This window comes from Neolamprologus brichardi, chromosome 15 (assembly GCF_056152115.1).
Source record: "Neolamprologus brichardi isolate AB-2024 chromosome 15, ASM5615211v1, whole genome shotgun sequence".
Classification (NCBI taxonomy): domain Eukaryota; kingdom Metazoa; phylum Chordata; class Actinopteri; order Cichliformes; family Cichlidae; genus Neolamprologus; species Neolamprologus brichardi.
Window position 1 is genome coordinate 35633392 of NC_142118.1, and position 21886 is coordinate 35655277.

At 39.5% G+C, this 21886-nt stretch overlaps 1 protein-coding gene across 2 annotated transcripts; it reads right to left on the bottom strand.

Moving 5' to 3' along the window:
• Window positions 1-9744: 9744 nt before the first annotated feature.
• Window positions 9745-20423, bottom strand: hykk.2 (hydroxylysine kinase, tandem duplicate 2). Of its 2 annotated transcripts, XM_087852770.1 has the most exons (6): window positions 20355-20402; window positions 19173-19292; window positions 13296-13604; window positions 11431-11573; window positions 11091-11271; window positions 9745-10840 (listed from the first exon to the last, which is right to left on the bottom strand). In XM_087852770.1, exons 3-6 carry the CDS (start codon window positions 13597-13599, stop codon window positions 10374-10376), a joined length of 1095 nt encoding a protein of 364 aa, XP_087708896.1. In that variant the 5' UTR covers window positions 13600-13604; window positions 19173-19292; window positions 20355-20402; the 3' UTR covers window positions 9745-10373. The 2 variants fall into 2 exon arrangements, with proteins under 2 accessions (XP_087708896.1, XP_006792038.1); XM_006791975.3 differs by lacking the exon at window positions 19173-19292 and having other exon boundaries at window positions 20355-20423.
• Window positions 20424-21886: the final 1463 nt, after the last annotated feature.

Here is a 21886-nt window from a genome sequence, read left to right on the forward strand (position 1 = left end):
TCAGCTTGGTAGCAAATACAGTTTGGAAAGGCAGCCAAGTGCTTTGTGTACGATTAATCTTTATTAAAGGAGGAAGCTAACTGTTGTTTTCAGTGAAACAAAGACATACAACCAAAGACAAAGCAAATCGCTTTCATTTCATTCGTTGCAATGAATGAAAAGGACCATGTGTGCCAACTAATGCTTTTCACTCAAACATTCTAGAGCAGGGGTGTCCAACATAAGGAGTAGGGGCAAGAACCGGTCTGGTAAAGACTCATTCGATGCTTTTGGAAAATATGAAGAATTTTATGAACTTTAAATGTATTTAAATGCTGTTTTGCATATTTCCCTCCTAATAAAGACCTCCACCATGCCTTTCATACTACACCAAAGAAATTTCAGTTTTTAACAACAGGGCCACAATAATAAAAATGTATACATGCGAAGAATCGTGCTGATAGATTTCTCTGATTTACTACAACAGCATTACTTTATCATGTAGAAAGCAATCGTGGCTCAAGAATTGGGAGTTCGCCTTGTAACCGGAAGGGTTGCTGGTTCGAGCCCCGGCTTGGACAGTCTCGGTCGTTGTGTCCTTGGGCAAGACACTTCACCCGTTGCCTACTGGTGGTGGTCAGAGGGCCCGGTGGCGCCAGTGTCCGGCAGCCTCGCCTCTGTCAGTGCGCCCCAGGGTGGCTGTGGCTACAATGTAGCTTGCCATCACCAGTGTGTGAATGTGTGTGTGAATGAGTGGATGACTGGATATGTAAAGCACTTTGGGGTCCTTAGGGACTAGTAAAGCGCTATACAAATACAGGCCATTTACCATTTTCAAAGCTGTATGTGGCCCACAATGTAAAATTAGGTTAAAATTGCTGTTCTAGAGTTTCAGCCTTCCTGGTTTTATTTAAAACCTGTTATCACACGTTTAATGTTGTGTGATTACAGAAACAGAAGACAGTGTAAATAATTAAAACAGTCCCATTGATCACAGCTAAAACAACTGAGGAGCAGTATTTCTATTTGGTGAAGACTATAATTGTGGATCCAGTAGTTTTTTTGGTGTCCAGTTCTATTTACATGGTGTAAAATCTCAAAAACATCTGAGCAATTCATGCTGAAGATATGAGATTCTACTTTTTAGTTGTAAGTGATCCTCTGTTCCACCTGCTGACTTTGTTTTTCACGTTTCTGCATCTTTTCTCATCGTTTAGCCTTCGTAAAGAGAATATGTACGCAACTTGTAAAAATCATTCAAGAAACCTGACAACAGGGGTAGCATGTTTTTTGAAACAGTAAAAATGTCACCACATTGGTGATCTTTGGAGTGTAAATTTAATTTTCTATGCTGTATTTTATAAAGATGTTCAGCATACCCACAGTGCTCGAGTTTGAAATGCCAAGAGGATTTAATGGCGCTGATAAGTGGGGTCGGCGTATTAAGCTAAGTCCTTTGAGTGTTGCCATTTCTGTTTCAACTATAATTTGTGGGATGTGGAATTAAAGTATTACAAAGACAAAAAAAGAGGAATGGGAGACGAGAAAGCATAATAAGGGACTCTGGGTTACAGTATAAAGGATACAGCAGTATAGGGTTCAGCTAGATGTCTCTTTGGGAACAACAGTGAACTACAGCGAAACAGACGGAGTACAAACGTGAACAGATATTCACAGACGCACACTGTGACTTTTTCTGCATGACTGGAGGTACATATCACTAGCTGCAGCGGGGGCAGAGGGCAGATGGTGCCTTTGAGGTAGGAGGTTGAAATGTAGGAAGGTAGAGGAGGTGTCTATGTGTGTGCATGCGCATGTGTGAGAGCGGGAGTGCGAAGCCAGATTCTGGCTGAGGTGTGGGCAGCACAGCAGCACATGAAGGTGAAATTCTGCACAAAAAAACACAAAATCAGCTTCACACAATTTCATATGGTTGTGCTGTTATTGTGAAATTTTTCAAAGCTGTAATCTGACTTATTAAAGATGAGGTGACTGGTAGTAAACTCAGGGCCACATCTTGCTATGCAAACCATGATTTCCTCATTGCATCTGCGTCTAATGTGCCGTAGCTCTGATTTGCATGCCGTGATTTAGACGTTTCAAGCTTTTGAAGAGATCAGCCTAAGTTCATAAGCTTTTGAATAAACACAAATTTTACACGGTTACAACACAAGACATAAACTCCCTCTGCCGCCACCGGGCTGTCAAAACAAAGCTAAAGTTTTCAAGCCCACAGGTCTGAAGAACTGATTCATAAAGGACGGATTATCTAGCGCGGTGGATGAGTGGGATGATGGTTCCATCTAGTGGTAAAGAGGTTTATATTCAATTAAACTTTAAAATTTGCACCATTTCAGAACAACAGTAATCTCAAGGCACTTTATATTGTAAGGTAGAGATCCTACAATGTTAGAGAGAAAACCCCAAAACACCTATGAGCAGCACATAGCAACTAGGGGAAAGAAGAACTCCCTTTTAACAGGACGTAAGTTCTGACAGAACCAGGGCAGCAATGTGCTGCAACCAGTTTGGCAAATGTGGGGAAGGAGAAGAGCAATAAAGGAGAGCATGGAGAGAAAACGTGAAGCAAAAAACTGTGGGAGAAAGTTCATGACATGATGCGTTAGCAGTGTATTTTAAATGGTACAATCAAAGTGCCGGCTTTCAGCTTTAATTGAAGATGTACAAAAAAACCTGCATGAACCATTTAGGAGTTACAGCATTTTATACATAGTTACCAACTTTCAGAGGCTCAAAATTAATACATTGACTGACCGCCAGTGTCATAACCAGGTGAGGTATGTCTCCTTGGGATATCATGACAAGCAAAACAGGTAAAATATCTGAAGTTGGGCAAAGTATTGAATTTGTCTTTTATAGCTTTTCTGTGTAATTTTAAATAAAAGGTTGTCAGTGGGGTGGTTAAGTGGTTTCCTTACAGCAAAAAGGTCCTGTGTTTGAATTCACCCTCTGGCCAGGGCCTTTCTGCATGGAGTTTGCACATTCTCTACGTGGGTTCCCTCTGGGTACTCCACCTTCATCTTACAGTCCAAAAGTCACGCACTTAGGTTAACTGGTGATTAAATTAGGTGTATGAATAGTTGCCTGTCTGGCAACCTATTCAGGGAACCCCACCTGTTAAGCTATGGCATCTGGCATAGGCTCCAACTATCCTTTGTTGCCCCTTGTTCAGTCTATCAAAGTCAGTCTGGCGCTTTGGCAAAAAATGTTGCCAACCCCCCCAAAAAAACAAAAAAAACAAAAATCATTTCAATTAAAACAGAAAGTCTGCACTTCAATCACGTAGTCATAGAGTTAAAGTCCACTGTTGTGTCTTTGTCCATAAATTATGATTCTAACTGTGAAAGCCCCCTACAGCGTGAGTCTATAGCAGCAAATCTGAAGAATGAATCAGAGTCATCGAATCCAGTTTTATCAAAAAGGAAAGTTTTAAGTCTAATCTTTGAAAATAGAAATGTGTGTCTCTAGCAATCAAATGGGGATCTGGGTCCACAGAAAAAGAGCTCTGAGAGGTGAAGGCTCTGCCTCCCGTTCTTCTTTTGGATTCTAAGAACTGCGAATAAGCCTTCTCTGTAATACATGTTTTAACACGGCCCTTGATCATTCAAAACTTTGTGAGGGGTAAGATTTTCAAATCAGATCTGGATTTAACAGGAAAAAAGTAAAGATAAGGTAATATGGGCGAAATATGGTGTTGCTTTCTAGTCCCTGTCAGGACTTTCACTGCAGCATTTTGGATCAACTGAAGCCCTTCTGGGGAGCTTCGAGAACAGCCTGACACTGTTTTCCAGCATCACTCTGATACAAAATGTTTTTACTTTTAGCAGTATTGCACAGATGAAATCAGTCTGTGCTTTGAGGGTTCTGGCAGTCAGTACAGCACATGGGTGCTGATTTATTTACATGAATATATTCTTCCATCTGCAACTAAGTTTCTGTAAGACAAAATAAACCAACATGTTGATCAGCTATTTAATCACTCATTAACTAAAGTTTTGTAGTTTAGTAAGTTAATTGTTCTGAAAAGGTGTTACAGCTTTTCTTCGTGAATTTTTTATGGTTTACTCCTTTTGTTTAGGTCTTTATGTTAGGTGGCCTGGAAGCAGACACAGGTTTTATGGGGTAAAGGTTTTGGTGTGACAAGAGGAGGAGAAAACTGCAGAGAGACGTGTAAGACTGCATCTCAGCGCCAGATAGTCATGTCTATAGAGGTTTAATCAAGCCATATTTATGAAACACTGGCACAAGTTTAATAAGGAACACTCTTAAAACTGTAGAGATGAAAGTGGACTTCAGGATACATCCCTCAACTCTGCCCCCCCCCCCCTCCCCCTCACCATATCAGACAGCCCTGTGTCGACTGTGAAGATCTTCAAGTTCCTGTGAGAGAACGGGGTACAACCATCTCCCAGGACCTGAAGTGGGAGACCAACATCTCCTCCATCCTCAAAAAGACCCAGCAGAGGATGTACTTCCTGAGACAACTGAGGAAGCTCAGTCTTCCACAGGAGCTGCTGATCCAGTTCTACACTGCGGTCATTGAGTCTGCCCTGTGCTCCTCCATCACAGTCTGGTATGGAGCAGCCACTAACCAGGACAGGAGCAGACTGCAGCGGACTGTACGGGCAGCAGAAAGGATCATCAGCGTCCCCCTGCCCTCCATCCAGGATCTGTACCTCTCAAGAACCAGGAAACGGGCAGGGAAAATCATCTCAGACCCCTCACACCCTGGACACAGACTTTTGATCTGCTGCCCTCTGGCAGACGGTACAGAAACCTGTAGACCAGGACCACCCGACATAGGAACAGTTTCTTTCCCCTCGCCATCTCCCTTCTAAACAGTTGACCTGTCACACTGCTCCCACTGCCAGACTGCAACTGCACCTTATGTACATTCTGTAGTATTCATTCCACCTCATTTCAATTCTGTATTTTATGTATATAAGTTTAGATTAGTTCTTTATAGCTGGTTTACACAGCTTTGTGTATGTATGTGTATGCATATATGTATATATGTATATGTATATGGGCCATCAGAGTCTAATCGGCAAATAGCATCATTGAATTCTGTAGATCAATAAATCATTTTCAATTCCTTCTAATGATTTCTCTCTATTGAATTAGGTTTGCTTGACCACCTAAAATTGGATGGATACCATCTCCAGAAAGACTGGAGAAGTATAAAGTTCACTGTTCAGATCAGGGGTCAGATTGGTTGAAACGTGTAATGTAACAACACAGCTTTGTTTATGGAGGGAATGGTGTTAAAAATAAATCTAAAGTCTTTGAGTCATCTTTATCTACACAAGATGTTCTCTGTGCTCACTGCATAATCCATTTGTGCTTTAAAAAGTGCAGAGTTATGAATTATTAATTAATCCAACAAAAATGGACATCATCAATGTGATCCAAGTAAAAAATATTCACTATGTTGCCAAAAGTATTCCCTTGTCTGTCTTTACACTTATGAACTTGAGCGATATCCCATTCGTAATCTATGGGGTGCAATAAAACATCAGCCCACCTTTTGAAGCTATAACCGCTTCAGCTCTTCTGGGAAGGCTTTCCACAAGGTTTAGGAGTGTTTATGGGAATTTTTGACCATTCTTCCAAAAGCACATTTGTGAGGTCAGACATTGATGTTGGATGAAACGGCTTGGCTTGCAGTCTCCCCTCTAATTTATCCCGAAAGTGTGCTGTCGGGATGAGGTCAGCACTGTTGTTGAAGACCGGCCCACACAAACTCCCTCATCTCTCTATGGACCTTGCTTTGTGCACTGGTGTGCAGTCATGTTGGAACAGGAAGGGGCCATCCCAAAACCGTCTCCACAAAGTTGGGAGCTGAAATTGTTCAAAATGTCTAGGTATGCTGAAGAACTAAGAGTTTCTTCCACTGGAAATGAATGCCCGAGTCCAGCTCCTAAGAAACAACCCCACAACAAATTCACCCCTCTACCACACTTCAACTTGGCACAATGAAGTCAGACAAGCACTGTTCTCCTGGCAATCTCTGCAATCATCCATCAGTTGACCAGATAGAGAAGCCTGATTCATCACTCCAGAGAACACTTCTCCACTGCTCAGTCCACTGGTTGTGTGCTTTACACCACTGCATCTGACGCTTTGCATTGTGTTTATTGATGTAAGGCACGGATGGAGCTGCTCAGCCATGGAAACCCATTCTATGAAGCTCTCTAAACACTGTTCTTGAGGTTATCTGAAGGCAACATTACAATTTGGAGGTTTGTAGCGACTGACTCTGCAGAAAGTTGGTGACCTCTGCACACTATGCACCTCAGCAACAGCTGACCCTGCTCTGTGAGGGTCAGCAGATGGCCTACCACATCGTCGTTACAATGCTGTTGTTCCCAATCACTTCCAGTTTGTTATAATGCCACTAACAGTTGACTGTGGAAATTTCACAACTAGGCACAGGTGGCATCCTATCACAGAGGTCCTGAGAATGTTTGTAGAGCGGAAATTGAAAAAGATGAAAAAAATGGACAGGAAGATTTCTGAAGAGAAATTTCAAGTTCAATAATCAGATCGTAGCGTCACAACTGAGCATAAACAACATGAAAGCACAGATCCATCCTGCCTTGTATCAATAGTTCAGACAGGCTGTGGTGGTGTAACTATGTGGCGTATGTTCTTGCCGCACTCTGAGCCCCTTAGAACTCTCTGAGCATCACTTCACATCTGATTTCTTCAACATGACAATGAGTTCTTGTACTCAAAGGGCCTCCACAGTCACCAGATCTCAGTCCAACAGAGTACCTTTGAAAGCAGGTGGAGCAGGAGACTTGCATCATGGGTGTGCTGCCATCAAATCTGCAGCTAGCATGTTAATATTTACCCAAATCTTCAAGCACTTTGATGGATTGGAGCGATGAATTACAGCAGCACTGAAGGCAAAAGGAGTCCTACTTGTTACAGTGTACCTAATACAGTGGCCGGTATGTGTATGTCAGTGTAACATTACTCTACAAAGGAAAAACATACTTTTTGAAACAAAAATTACAATAAAATAAAATAAAAAAAAATTGATGATATGATATATTCTTTTGGTCAAACTGTCGGTGATGTCAGTGATTAACAGTCAGTGTTTTAGTATTTACCATAAAGAGTCCTTGCTTCACTAATGACAACCACATGGGGGCAGTATTACACTAGATTTAATCCAAAATAATGTCAGGAGAAAATCACAATCCCAAAATATATGATGGACATTTTTAAAGCTACTAAAGGTATAACTTCCATTATAAAATGATACATGACGCATGATAGCATCTGTTAGATCCGATGCTGTGAATTATGAGTTAAAACTGTTGCAAGAGAAATGAGTGTAACTCATGTAGAGCCCTAACTTGTAAATCATCGAGTCTTTTTTTAAAAATTATGTTCCTAATACATGATGTTTCCGCTGCTGATCTATCTGAATTAAACTTGTGTGATGTACAGCAAATACCGTCCTTTCACTTTTGCAATTTGAATGTGGTAGAAAGTCTGTGCCAAAAACCATTTTGGCTCCAAAACCCCTTTAATAGCAGAAATAAAAACACAACATGAAATTCTTTAATTTATTTTTAAATTGACATGTTTTGTCTTTTTAAAGTGCAGCAATTTCAAAGAGTTTTACAATCCAGATCAAGTCAGTGATTTACCAGAAAACACTGCATACAAAATGCTAGAATACAGACGCTCTAGTTGAGCCTTTTAAAGATGTACAGTAAAAGACTTGTTGTACTCTTTTATGGAAGCAGACGCTCTTTTACAGACATTAGAGCTTTCACCTGACTGGACTTGGATAAGCCACAACACATTCTCAAGTAGAAAGATATAGATAATTGAAAGAGAACAAAAAGTAATAAAAACAGTATAAAATTTTAATAAGTGAGCAAACACTTGGTTCCAGTCAAAATGCCACACATTTTTTGAGATTTTAAATCTTTTAAGGCTTATTCCAAATAAAAAGGACCAAATCCGAAAAGAAAAAGCTGCTGAAAAATTGCATGGCCTCATTAAATATTTTAAAGTTATTGCAAAAACAAATTCTAAGGTGGTCAGTGGGAGGTACTGATTTACTTAGCATAGTAAATGATTTGTTTTTTATTTTGGTTGTGAAATTTGCCGTTACTTGAAAATCCAGAAAGTCCGTTGCAGAGCAGACAGTGTAGCTTACAGAGTTGTTTCTTGAGCTCTGGCATCATTATGGGAAAATATACAGATTAGAATGTGAGCAGTACTTTTTGTTTCAGCTGTTTTTACTTTTACTTTGAATGACAGATTATTTCTTAATTCTTCCACATGTTTAGTCGTTAACAATGAGAAACTTCAGCAGCACGGAGATGTCAGAGGGAGAGACAATTATGGGAAATTCTGCTTCAACAGGTCGCCACAGTGGGATGAAACATCTTAGTGTTTGCTGAAGCAAACTAGCTAGCAGGCTAATTGTTTTTGTAATTGCACTTAATGACTACTGCAGTCATGTGAAAAACTTTCCACAGTACGATACTACATACATACAACAGTTTATAGAGCCACCTATAGCACCAAAAACGTCAGGTAATTGCTTCTATATGGCTTTATAAGTTTCAACTGTTCTTCTACAAGATTGCTTCAGTTAATTGAGGTTTGCAAACATTCATTAATGCACAGAGTTGACATCTTGGGATCACTGTCCTGTTGCATGGCCCAGTTTAAGCCAAACTTTAGCTGTCTAACAAAGTCTCACATTTCACTGTAGAATACTTTGGTATACAGAGGACTTTGTGGTCAACTCAGTGACTGGAAGGTGTCCAAGTCCCTTGACTGTAAAACAAGCCCAACTAATCTCCCCTCCAGCACTGTGCTTTGTGGTTGGTTTGAGGTATTTGTGCTGATATGCTAGTTTCTGCCACAAACATGGTGCTGAGCATTATGATCAAACATCTCCACTTTGGTCTCGTCTGACTACAGGACATTGTTCCAGTAATTTTGTAGTTTGTTCATTTGTAACCTTGCAAACCTAATGTGTGCTGCCATGTGCTTTTTTAGGGATAAGAGGCTTTCCTTCGAAACAAAACATATTTGTTCACCTTTTTCCTAATTAAGCACAGCACATTCTGAACTTGGAAGGAAATTTGCTGGGAAGATTGTAGCAGTGTATTAACACACACAACTGAACGCTCCAAACAAGCAAACTGCTACAACTTCTGCATTTGATGAGCAGCATCTGCTCACCTCTTACCATCTTAATTCCTACAGAAGCAATAAGGGTGTACTTGGTTTTTCTACTATTTTTGCTGTCAAATTATTTGAGCATGTGCATCTCAAGCCACATGAACTGTGTAATCTGCGTGATTTCAAATCCATATCTTCACATCCATGTGTTTGCACTTGGATCTGTGTGTCTGTGATGAGATGTGGAAATGTGTAAACAAATCTATTAACATCGATTTCTTGTGTAGAGGAACGTGGATGTGTTTAATTCAGACGTATTTAAGCATCTCTAAACAATCTCATTAAATCACTCTGTCATTTACCGTAATCTGTAAAATAAGATGACAATTCAGTTACTTTTTCCTTTTTAAGTAAATCTGAGGCACTTAACTGTGGGAGTTAGTAATCGCTTTTTCAGTTTTTCATCCATGAATTTGCTAATAACTACCTCTTCTTTTACAGTACTTCATTAATAGTTTTTATACAGTGTCCCGATTCGCGATGTTGAGAACCAAAACAAATTAGAGGCCCAGGAGGATCCAATCAAACAGATGAGTTTATTGAACACACGTGTGGGAAGATGAACACTGCAAAACATCAGATGTAGATCTCCGCCCAAAAATACACTTCAGATTGCTTTTATAACGCAGGGTTGGTTAACACCCCTTCTCGCGTTGTACAGGAACATAATTTGTATTTTAAGAACATCATTTGCATGTTTTATAGACAATGAGCAATCTTAAGAGATAAATGCCGACACTGAAGTTCCCCTCTCTAGCATCTTCTCCAAATATGGCGATGGATTCAGGCTCTGACGTTTCCCAGGGACTGGTCCTCCTTTTTGGCCCATCTTCTGTCACCTGTTACTAAGCAAACTCCGATGCAACAAGAAGCCGGATACATTCAGGCCTTCACTCAATTGTAATTAATTTGATTAATGCAATGGTAATAATGATGAGTATGAGTAGCAGTAAAATATTTCCCTTATTCCACAACAGTATCTAAAGTTCTTCTCAGACACATTATACACTCCTCTAGCTTGATTGAAACACTTTGACATTCCTTGTTGTTCTTTCTGAAATAAAACAAGTTTAAAAGATAAACTGTTTTAACTGTGGAAACACAATCTTCGTTTTTTTTGGACAAATTGTCGCTCGGTGGAGTCACTGCCTTCATGAATGCGTTTGTTCCTGTCTTTCACTTTTGTCACTGAGCTGAGCAGCAGTCTCAAACCACAGCTTCTCCACCTGCTCCTTTCCTAACTCCCAGAGCTGCTGGAGAATGTTAACACCCTTTCTGGATGAAATCATCAGATACTCTTCATTTTCTGGCTGCAAGGTCACAGAGTAACGAGCTATAAGTAAGGACTGGCAAAAGCGGGACAGCACCAGCAAATATAGACAATCTTTCTCCACCTCATTGAGAGGAAGGACGCTTTCCCAGCCAGCAAGGACGGGTCCACCCACCTCGATGGGTTTAGGGTGCTCAATCATCATGTACATGACGGTGATTGCAAGCTCATGGATGTAGTAGCCACTATTCATGTCGCCAAAGTCCAGAATACCGGTGATCCTATAGCCTTCTTTTTCATTAGGCTGTACGAGGACATTGAGGTCATTGAAGTCGCCATGGTTAATGCCTTTAAAAAGACATTTGAAAAGTGTATTTGTAAAATCAAAAATCACTACATGAGAGACACACTGACAATGACTGCATACAATCAGCCAATGAGAAGCCAAGACAAGGTAATCAAGAAGTACAGTGCAAACTGTATGAGCAGCTCTCTGATAAACAGTTACTGGTCTTTAACCTTATGACAATAAATATATCTTATGGTAAGTCATAAGCATGTAACTGATACATGTAACAAGATAATATTGTATACTCACATTTGCGAAAACTAGAGCGTTTGGGATCCACAGAGCTCTTGTACGCTTGGATCACAGACTTCACAACCTCCAGCAGAGGCTCTCCGTCTAACACATAGAGGTAATCTTCCAGGAGGGCAACATTTGACAGACTCCATTTGAAGCCCTCTCTGTCCAGCACGTGAAGATGAGGGTGTTTCATCTTAAATTACACCAAAAATGCAAGACATGTGTAAATGAAAAATAACTGATAGACACATGTATTCTGGGCAGTTTCACGAAATTCTCTCCCGAAGATTCACTGAAATTCTAACACAGAGTCGCCTTTAGAAGAGATTTCACAGGACTGTTACTATGATACCTTTTTAATGACTGTGTCCATTTTAGCTGCAGTTTTCCCCATTTCATACAGCAGCTGTGTAGTTGAAGGAACCTTGGAGATGGTTGTCCCAGGCAAATAGGTCAACAGTCTCACCAGGTACTTCTGACTGCCAAAACCACAATCTGCCAAAAGCAAGGATATGAATAATTATAGGCTTCAATAAACGTGAACATATATGGCAGAGCCCTGTTCAAGGGCACAGGCGTAACAATATTGCTAATTATGCAAACTTCCTTGTGTAATATTGCCCTTTAGCCCTGAGCCCTGATGTGTTACTCTACTCCTGCAGATGCCAAGTTTGCCTGTGGCTTATCTTTACAGATTATGTGCGAAAGCAACCGTCCAAAGGTCGAGTTCAACTACGCAGCACATTTATACTATGTCACAGAAACACAACTAATAAGCATGTGCAGTGTGCCAACATACTTAATTAATGATGGAAAGTCTTTGGACACTGGTTCACTCATTTTCTGTCAATTTCAGGATTTTGTTTAGGGTCTAGGACCCACAATGTCTGATCAGCCGTTAATGGTTGCATTTTGTGTTTCTTTGGTTATCTTTATCCAATAAAAAATGTATTTGGTGATCTGGAACATTTAAATATAAAAAAATGATAAGAAATCTGGAAGGAGACAAAGATGTTCACAGCACTGTAACATAAAGAAGTCTGCAGTAAGCACACAAAGTCTTTTGGGGGCTTCGTAGTCCTAGGTAGTCCCAGATTCTGTACATAAAGGTAAACTTTGTCAATATTCATTTTATCTAATATCAAAGTCTCACACTCAGTCTTTCTCTCATTTCAGTTTTATTGTTGACAAACTGAACGGTTTGTATTACAGTCTAGTCCAACTTAACTGAACGCAACCATCTGGTACAATTATAGCTATTCTGAACTATGCAGTTTATGAAAACTATGCAGCCCCGTCAGCAACTGAAGAATTTGAAAGTAAATTAAAACAAAATATAATTGTACATTAAATAAAAAAGTTTTAAACTTAATTAAAATAAAACATGGCTTAAATTCAAATAAGTAAACTGTCATGTTTATTGCTGCCATAAAAAAAGTTAAACACATTTGGACAGTGAAGGAATGTCAGGATTCTTGCTCTGAAGTCAGAGCATGTTCCAGTCCACAAAAACTTTTTTTGTAACAAAATATCGATTTCTGCTGTCCCTGTATCGATACATTATTAGCAAACAAAATATCACGATACTACACAGTATCGATTTTTTCCCCCACCCCTATTATCTTTGGATGATCTGATATCCTCGTGTTGGTGTTGTTCCCAGATCATCATGAAAATGTTGTTCCATTATTGTGACGTTATTCTTTTGCGCACCAACCCATTCGTGCATTTATGAAATTCCAATGTTGCAAGGACAATATCAATTCTGCTTAGCGTTTATTAAAGGGTCAGGGTTAGGGTCCGTTGATCGGCGGACAAAGGCGGTTTCTCGCAGCTTAAGTACAGTTTTTCCCAAAGTCGCAAAAGTATGACATCACAACATTCTGATTGGTCACTTGCAATGTTGATCCTGGAACAACCTTTAGTATGATGATCTGGGAACAACACCAACACGAGGATATCAGATCGTGCATTATCTTTAGATGTTACTGAAAAACAAACAATTTCTAATTATAATCACTTGTGATTCAACAGCGAATGTTTACAGGGAAATTGCTACGAAGCATTTTGACATGAGTCAGGATCAATTTGAGCCTGACTGACTGAACACCGAGTGCCAGGCTGCAGTCACACAGCCTTCATTGTGCATGGATGAAATTTTATGTCATGTCAGGTAACGATATTATTCAGATCTGAACAACGTGGCTGGTCACATACCAATTTCCTCCAGACTCATTCGCTCTCCTGAGGTGTTGGGCAGCGCGGTTTGAGCAGGAATTCCATTCTGTTGTAGGAAGGACATGGTGTATGTCTGCACCTCAATCAGCAAGGTATTCTTGCTGTCCTCTGAGTTCATTATCTTCAGGATATACTCGCCACCCTCACTGGGCGCCACATAGAAGTTCTGGTCATCATAACTGGGCAGAGACTTAATCACTGATGCAGTCAGCCGGTAGAGCCTCTTCACAATCTCAGATACCTGGGAATGGCTTAAGTTGGGCTTGCCATTTTTCGGTGACATTATTGCTGAAAGAAAACAACAAGCCATTAGAGAAGAGTTGCACTAATTTATAAAATCAACAAATATTATAACATCTTCACAAATTACAACAAATGCAACTGCAAAAAAAAGTTAGAGTGAGAGAAACATTTCCTCTACCTGACTACCTGTTTTCATCTGCCTTTTACAGTGTTACAGTATTAATCAATCATCGCCATGCTAAAACTGGTAAATCAGATCTTTTATGTGTTTTATAACAATGATGTTGTCACGGTCTGCAGAGACAGGCCGTGCGGTGGTGTGTGTGATGGACCCAGGTGAGTAGACGGGAGTGAACTTTACAGAAAGCGAGCCTTTATTATGGCTGAAGACAAAGCGTACAAACAAAGCAGGGATAGCGTGACTAAACTAGACTATAACTAAACTGAGAAAACTAATACTGTGACAAACTAAGAAGACTCAGAGACTATGATGATCACTGCAAAGACTGACCGTGAAAACATGGAGGTGAGAACACAGACGACGCGACACTGAACACAACAAGATACATGAGGTGATCAGGGGAAGTGGAGATACATGAGGACACAGCTGACTAGAATGAAACATAATTACAGCACAGGGGAGAGTAAACCTAAATGCAGTGAACAAAGAACACCAGACGCTTTCAAAATAAAACAGGAAACCCAGAGACATGAAGATAAATCATGACATGAACTTCACATAACCACACAGACATGAAACATGGCAGGTAGACGCACGAATCAGGGAGACTGAGTACAGGGGGAGATGACAGAAACAACTAAGAAATGAAGGCCTAAATAGCACCTAGAAATTAACTAGATCAAAAATGGATACAAAAATACATAAAACTCAAACACTGGGTCACACAACCCAGCCCATGACAGATGTAAACTTCAGTCTTCATTATTAATGTTTACAGTTGAGCCTCACACATTTCTAGTCCTCAATAATAATAAAGGTGTTAAAAAAAGAGCAGATACACAACTAGGGATGGGTACCGGTATCCGGTGCCATAATGGCACTGGTTCTGACATAAACGGTAGTAACCAGACCGAAAAGCAGCGCACATTTCGGTGCTTTTTTTTTCCTGAGCTGTGATACACTTTAGATTCTAGCCAATCATTTTACATTTCCGAGGATAGTAGGTGGGCCCAGGTACGTACGTTCTTTTAGAGCAGAGCTACAGATTAAAAATGCCCAAGACGAAGCGGTCAAAAGTCTGGCTGTACTTCACAGCAAAAGATGCAAACTCAGCAGCCTGCAACAAGTGCTTTAAGGTGATACTGTGAAACTGTCAAAGGAGGTAACACCTCGAATCAGATGAAACACCTGGCGACACATAGCGTTTTTGTTAAAAGCCGAAAAATGCGCCGTATTTGATAGCTTGCTGCGAGACCTTACACCGTGCACCGGGTGTGGTGCCTGTTATCGGACCCGGAGTTAGCAACATCCCCCAAAAACCCAAAGAGGAGAGTCCTGGCCCCTAGCCCTGCCAGTGTAGCAGAAATGATGATGATGATGGCAGCAGCAGCCGTTCTTCTCTGCGTGAGTAGCTTAATGTTGTTCGTGTGTAATTTACGTTGAGTAGGCTAACCACGTTATTACATTAATGCATGTAAGGTGAACTAGCAAACACAGTCGTAGCTACATGCGGCTGTCTTCTTGTTTGATGGCAGATACTCCCTTCACCCTGGCCAAAAAGGATAAAATGACCAAAGAAAAAGTGGAAAACAGTTAAACATGAGAGGTTTTTGAACAAAGTTTGTGTTTTTTTCCCCATTGATTAAGCACTGCTTCCAGCCAAGAGTGATACCATAAATCCCTTATAGCTGCAGAAAAGGCTAACATTGTTATCTTTTTACAAAAAAACAGCTGAACATGAGAGGTTTTTGGACAAAGTTTATGTTCTAGATTCTTTAAGCACCGGTTCAAGCACCATTTAAGCACCGGCACAGTTTCAAAAGTACCGGTTTGGTACTGGTATCGGATAAAACCTAAACAATACCCATCCCTAATTGTGTAACACCCCATAAATGAAAAGAACTGCAAAGTAAAGCTAAGCTGAAGGGAGACTTCATAATGCAAACATAATGTGACAGTTTTGCTTGATCCCTGAAGGACAAACACAGCTGTGATGAATCCAGCTGTGTTTGATTTTTTTTAGCTACACCTCATATCATAATATTTTACTTCCAGGTAGCCACACTCTCTTGCAATTTGGAAAAATGGCTGCTTTTCACTTGTTTTCAGAATTTAGCAAACTCAGAAAAGAATCTTAAATCTTAAATTGTATCTTTAGATACTTTACTGCTGGCAGCCAATTACAAAACACATCATTTATTCCAATTTTTTCCTGCCAGAGATACGTACTCTTGAAATTATCAAGCTGCTTTGCCATTACACAACTTAAGTTAGCCCAGTTTAATCAGTGCTATTACTACCTGTAGAGCAAGATTTGACTTTGCACAGCACTGCTTTTTTAATCTTCAAACATCTAAGCAAATCTGTTCTTTTAAGGTCGTGCAAATCTAGATCCCAGAGCTGCTGTCAGCACAAACTCTGCTGGACTAAAGTTCTGGTGTGTGCATTTTATTTTATTTTTTTAAAAAGATGTAAATTGTTGTACTCTGAAACGGAATTTAAATTTTTATTTTCATTTCAATAAATGAAATGATAATGCAACATTGCTTATGAAGTTACTGCTACTGGGTAAGGCTGTTTTTGTGGTTTTTTTTACTGCAAATACTCTTCAATATCCTGTGTTAAGGTTATCAGGTTCATTAATCTGGCTTTAGGTTAATGAAGGTTAGATCTAGTAGTAAATTAACTCTGGTCTGTCTATCTCTGGTACACCACATACTGACATACCAGAGATGGACAAACACGAGTCTAACAGACTACTTTCCGAACACATTTCCAAATCTGTCATGATAGCCTACTGAAAGGTGACTTGTAACTGACGATTTGTCTGTATATTCAGTGCTTCTTGCAGAACTTTGTAAATGTATTTACATGTTTACAAATGTCATTATAGGCATTCTGAATAAACATCTACAGATTCCTGTACACATGTATACGTTTGACACAGTTTTACAGATCTGTAAATGTGTAAAAAAATAATAATAATAAAAGTGCAAACATACACACAAACATACAGATTTTGATACGCACACACAAATCTCTATGCAGACTGAATGACAGAAAAAATCAATATAACTACAGCAGTAATGGTTAATTGAATAAAATCATTTTAGTTTAATCCACAATTCTAATATCACTATGCAAACATGAGTGTTTCTCTCACATTTGCAACTAAAAATAGTATCTATGAGCACATGTGTGAGTAAAAAATATTACAACATTAAGCACATGCTGGCGGCAAGTTTTTTTTAACAGAAATACTGCTAAAACAACAGCAGCTGAGAAGATCATGCAGTCCTATTTGAACATGTAGCCAGAGTCTGCCTCTACACACACAGAGTCATTCAGTCGGTAAGTTCAGGTTAAGTGAAAAAAAAAAATTTCTAGCACCTATTACTATAATGTTAAGTTAACTTTATAGCAGATTGTTTTACACAGTGAAAATCTACAGTAAAGATACAGAAGTTACATTAAAATGTGCAGATGAACTGCTACCTTAGTCTGTTACAATGTTTCAACTAGACAGAGTCACCTGCAACAAGCAAAGCTGACCTATGAAAATGTACATGGCACAGTAAAACTCTGAGGCACTGGCCTGGGGCTGGTAGGTTAGATACTGAATGGTTCAAATTAATTATTAATTATTAATTAATAACACCTACAGCATCCAAAGGTCTGCTCTCTGCAACAGTAAACGTCGCATCAAATCACAGGGCAAACCTCAGTTCTGAGAATGCTGATCTGCTCGCTTTTCTTCATAGCAGCCATGAAGAAACCAAAGTTGAAATGTAGAAAAACTTCCAGGAGAAGTAGCCTAATTTATCTATGCTTTTGTTTTGTTTTTACTCAAGAGTATGTGCAATATTATTATTATTTGACTTATTGATTTTGCACACTGCACTTTTGTTGCAAAGCACCTCTTAAGTTTTGTGGATATACATGATTATGGATAACCATGTTTATAACAGTATAACCACTGTTGAATTTTGTGTGGCTGTAATACACGTTAAAATAAACAGCTGCTTGTTTAAACAAAAAGAAATTGATGAGTTTTTTTCCCACTAATAAAGTTGTAGAGTTGTATTTTGTTTTGCGTCAATTATATTGTCAGTTATATCGTTATCAAATCTATATCGTGATAAATATTTTTGGCCATATCGCCCTGCCCTATTGAGAACAGTGAGGAGGCCCATCTAAAGTTTGCCAGAGACTATCTGGATGATCCAGAGGAGGATTGGGAGAATGCCATGTGGTCAAATGAGACCCAAATAGAAGTCTTTGATATAAATATCACTCGCTGTGTTTGGAGGCGGAAGAATGCTAAATTGCATCCCATGAACACCATACCCACTGTGAAACATGAGGGTGGAAACATTATGCTTTGGGGCTGCTTTTCTACAAAGGGGAAAGGACGACTTATTCGTATTATGGAAAGGATGGATGGGGCCATTTATCGTGAGATTTTGGGCAAAAACCTCCTTCCATCAGTGAGAGCACTGAAGATGAAACGTGGCTGGATCTTCCACCATGACAATGATGCCAAACACACAACCCAGGCAACGAAGGAGCGGCTACGTAAAAAGCATTTCAAGGTTCTGGAGTGGCCTAGCCAGTCTCCAAACCTCAATCCAATACAGAATCTGTGGAGGGGGTCGAAAGTCCAAGTTCAACGATTCAAGAACATACAGCCAAAGAAACCCAAAAATTCATTAAAAGCAAAGAAGTGGAATATTCTTGAACGGCCAAGTCAGCGACCTTAACTTAACCCAGTTGAGCAATCATTTCACTTATTGAAGACTAAACTCTGGACAGAAAGGCCAACACAAAAACAGGAACTGGAAGCAGCTACAGTAACGGCCTGAAAGAGCATTAAAAAGGAGAAAACCCAGCATCTGGTGATGTCCGTGAGTCCAAGACTTCAGAGCGTGATTGGCAGCAAAGGCTTTTCAACCAAGTATCAGAAATAAATGTTTTATGTTCAGTTATTTATTCGTCCATTTACTTTTGAGCTCCTGAAATAAATGGATTGTGCTAAAAGAAATGCTTTACTTCCAAACAATTGTATGCAATCAAAAAGTATTTTTTTGTCCAATCATGCATTTAATTGTTGGAATAATTATAATAAAGAATACTTGATTACTAAAATAATCAGTAGTTACAGTTCTTGTCATTAGTATGTACAGAAGAGAGGTATAGTAAGTTTATCATTATTTGTAAAATGCAGTGGCGGCTTTCTCATGGTTCGTGGCTGCATTTCAGCCGGTGGTGCAAATGTAGAAAATCACAGTCAGATTTTGTTCGATACCATCTGGAAAGCGTCTGATTGGCAATGTCTTCACGACAATGATCCCAAACATACTGCCAATACAGTAAAAGCATACCTTGACAGAAAAAACACATTATCAAACATTATCAGTCATAGATTAACCTACATATTACGGAAGCAGCGTAGGATCGTCTGTAGAGACCACAGAACCAACAGCAGCCAAGAAGACAATAAGAACAAGCCTAGGTTTCTCTCACGACTGTAGACAGGCTGCAAGATCAGAGCTCTGCTGAGTTAAGCAAGCATTCCATTAATCCTTAACTAGTAATGACTTCACGAATTTCAAATATTACAGAAAAAAGTACTCATAACCATCTCACAGAAATAACATTATGTACAGCTACTTTAATACCACTCATATTTATCTAGACTCTTTACCTCCACCCTCTGTCTGTCCAGCCCGACAGACACTCTCTCTACTTTTAAGATTAGGCTCAAAACTTTCCTTTCTGATAAAGCACATAGTTAGGGATCCTCTCTATGCAGTTACACTTCAATAGGTCTAAGCTGCCGGAGGCTACCCATCAGTGTTACTTTTTCACTCACTTTTTTTTTCCTACTTCATATGTGTTTATACACCACTCTGCATTTAATCAGTAGTTAATGTTAATTTCTGCCAACGTGTCTATGTTGTGTCTTCCCACCCCTAAGCGGTCACAGCCCTGCCTGAGCCTGGTTCTGTTTGATGTTTCTTTCTGTTAAAAAGTTTTTTCCTTCCCACTGTCACCAAAATGCTTGCTCATAGGGAGTCATGTGATTGCTGGGGGTTTTATGCTACATACAGGCTGAATACAGGCTAGTAGGCTGAATACAGGCTAGTAGCTGTATTCAGACTGTGTTTAATTTTAAAAATTGACTCAGTCTTTATAAAAGAAAACTCCTAAGATAAGCCTTTGAAATAGCTGAAATAAACCAATTTAGCATAAGCTAGAAACCTTAGCTAGCACTAATAAAGTCATCAGAGTCTACCAGAAATATTCAGGATTTCACTCACTGATTCCACTTCTTTGACTTCTTCTAACAGTAAAAAAAATATGTTCATGCTGCATGCTTGTTTCATGTTAGCAGTCTTTGTGTTCATGAACTCCCTACATTGTGTTTTTCATGCATTTGTTCAGGAATCTAAGTCTTCATCATCCTCATTTTCTAATGTTTAGCTCACTCTCCGTCTGTTTTGCACACTTACACACACACAGCCTTGTGCACGCTTTAGGAAAAGTTCATAACTTGCTCGTGTTCCAAGTAATTAATAACAAATGCAAAACAAAAGGGATTCTGGTAGACCTACCTCTGAGTTCTGTATGCCAACTTTGTGAAATAGAGAGGGACTGTGATATACTGCCGTGTAACGGAAAAGTGCCTGCTTCCTGTTCTTTCAAAGTAAAAGCTCAAAGAAAGGAAGTTCCAAAAGAAGCGTCATATTGAAGCAATTTATTTCAAGTTTTGTTCTGTTTTTTGTAGATATAGTATTTCCTGTTAGTTTAACAGTTGTAAAATAACCGTGTTTCTGTTTTTTAAATAAATAATGATTGGTTAAAGCTGTCAAAGGGATATTTAGGGCCAGCAAAACCATCCTTTGACATTAAAATTCTACTGACTATTTATAAAATTGTTAATTTTGCAAAATCTAAATAATATGCATATATGAAATACATACAATAAGGATATAGCAGCAGACCTAGGGTTTCTCTGTCCTGGTCGTTGTGTCCTTGGGCAAGACACCCTACTGCCTACTGGTGTTGGCCAGAGGGGCCGATGGCCAACTCGCTTCTGTCAGTCTGCCCCAGGGCAGCTGTGGCTAACACCGTGGCTTGCCTCCACCAGTGTGTGAATGCGAGAGTGAATGAATAGTGGCATTGTAAAGCGCTTTGGGTGCCTTGAAAAGCGCTATATAAATCCAATCCATTATTATTATTATTATTATTACTAAATTTGTAATATAGCTGAATGAATATGATATGAATTTTTAATTCACTATTCCATTTTATTCGTAGACATTTAAGTACACCTGCGTACAACTGCCTCCCCAAAAGCCAGCGGGTAGACAACAAAGGAAAAACATCAGCTGGTCGACCAGTCTTGGAGCTTTTTTGTTGCTGCATGTCTGGCATCAGTCTGTCAGAGTTTGTTAGTTTACCCTGCATCCCTCATCATTACGCACCTGAGTCTTCATATTCTTTATATTTGATAGCGCTATCTTCCACTTTTAATTCAAGAAAGGGGCTTTAAAGAGCCCAGGGAGCTTTTTTTTTTTCTTTTTAGAAAGAGACAGCCCTGTTCGCATGTCTTTTATAGATACGTAACATCTGCATCCCCTTGCAATGGCTGGCATGAACGACTTGGATTAATGCCAGCCATTGCTGTTTCTCCAGACATTTCTCTCAAGAAGGCACTGGCCACTCCACCTGCATCCTGATTTCTAAAAGAAAAACCTCCACCCATTTTGAGATCATATCAACAAACACCATGCCATATTATAAAATACAATAATATCTTCACATCACCTTCACATTGTTCAAGCTCACTGAAGCCCATTTAAAACCAGAGGTGATAGTGCTTTTGAGGGTGTGACACTCAAACTGTGAAACAGCCTTGCTCAGTCAGTCAGGTTGGCTGACTCTGTTATTTGTTTTAAGTGAATGCTGAAAACTCATTTTTATAAGTTATCATTTCCTTAATCCATTCCCCTTCATTTGCTGCCATAGTTTGAAAGCACACGTGCATGTTTGTGTGAATGTCTGTCGTTATGGCTGATTATGATTTAACATGCACACTTATCCTCAATATGTGGTTTTTATTTGAACTGTGAAGCACTTTCTA

Bases quoted from the DNA above. Each gene is read 5' to 3' on its own strand.
- hykk.2 (XM_006791975.3), bottom strand. From the start codon at position 13,599: ATGTCACCGAAAAATGGCAAGCCCAACTTAAGCCATTCCCAGGTATCT. The intron at 11,574-13,295 runs GTATGTGACCAG...TGCTTTTGGCAG, and splicing joins AATGAGTCTGGAGGAAATTG to ATTGTGGTTTTGGCAGTCAG. The intron at 11,272-11,430 runs GTATCATAGTAA...GTGTAATTTAAG, and splicing joins TGGACACAGTCATTAAAAAG to ATGAAACACCCTCATCTTCA.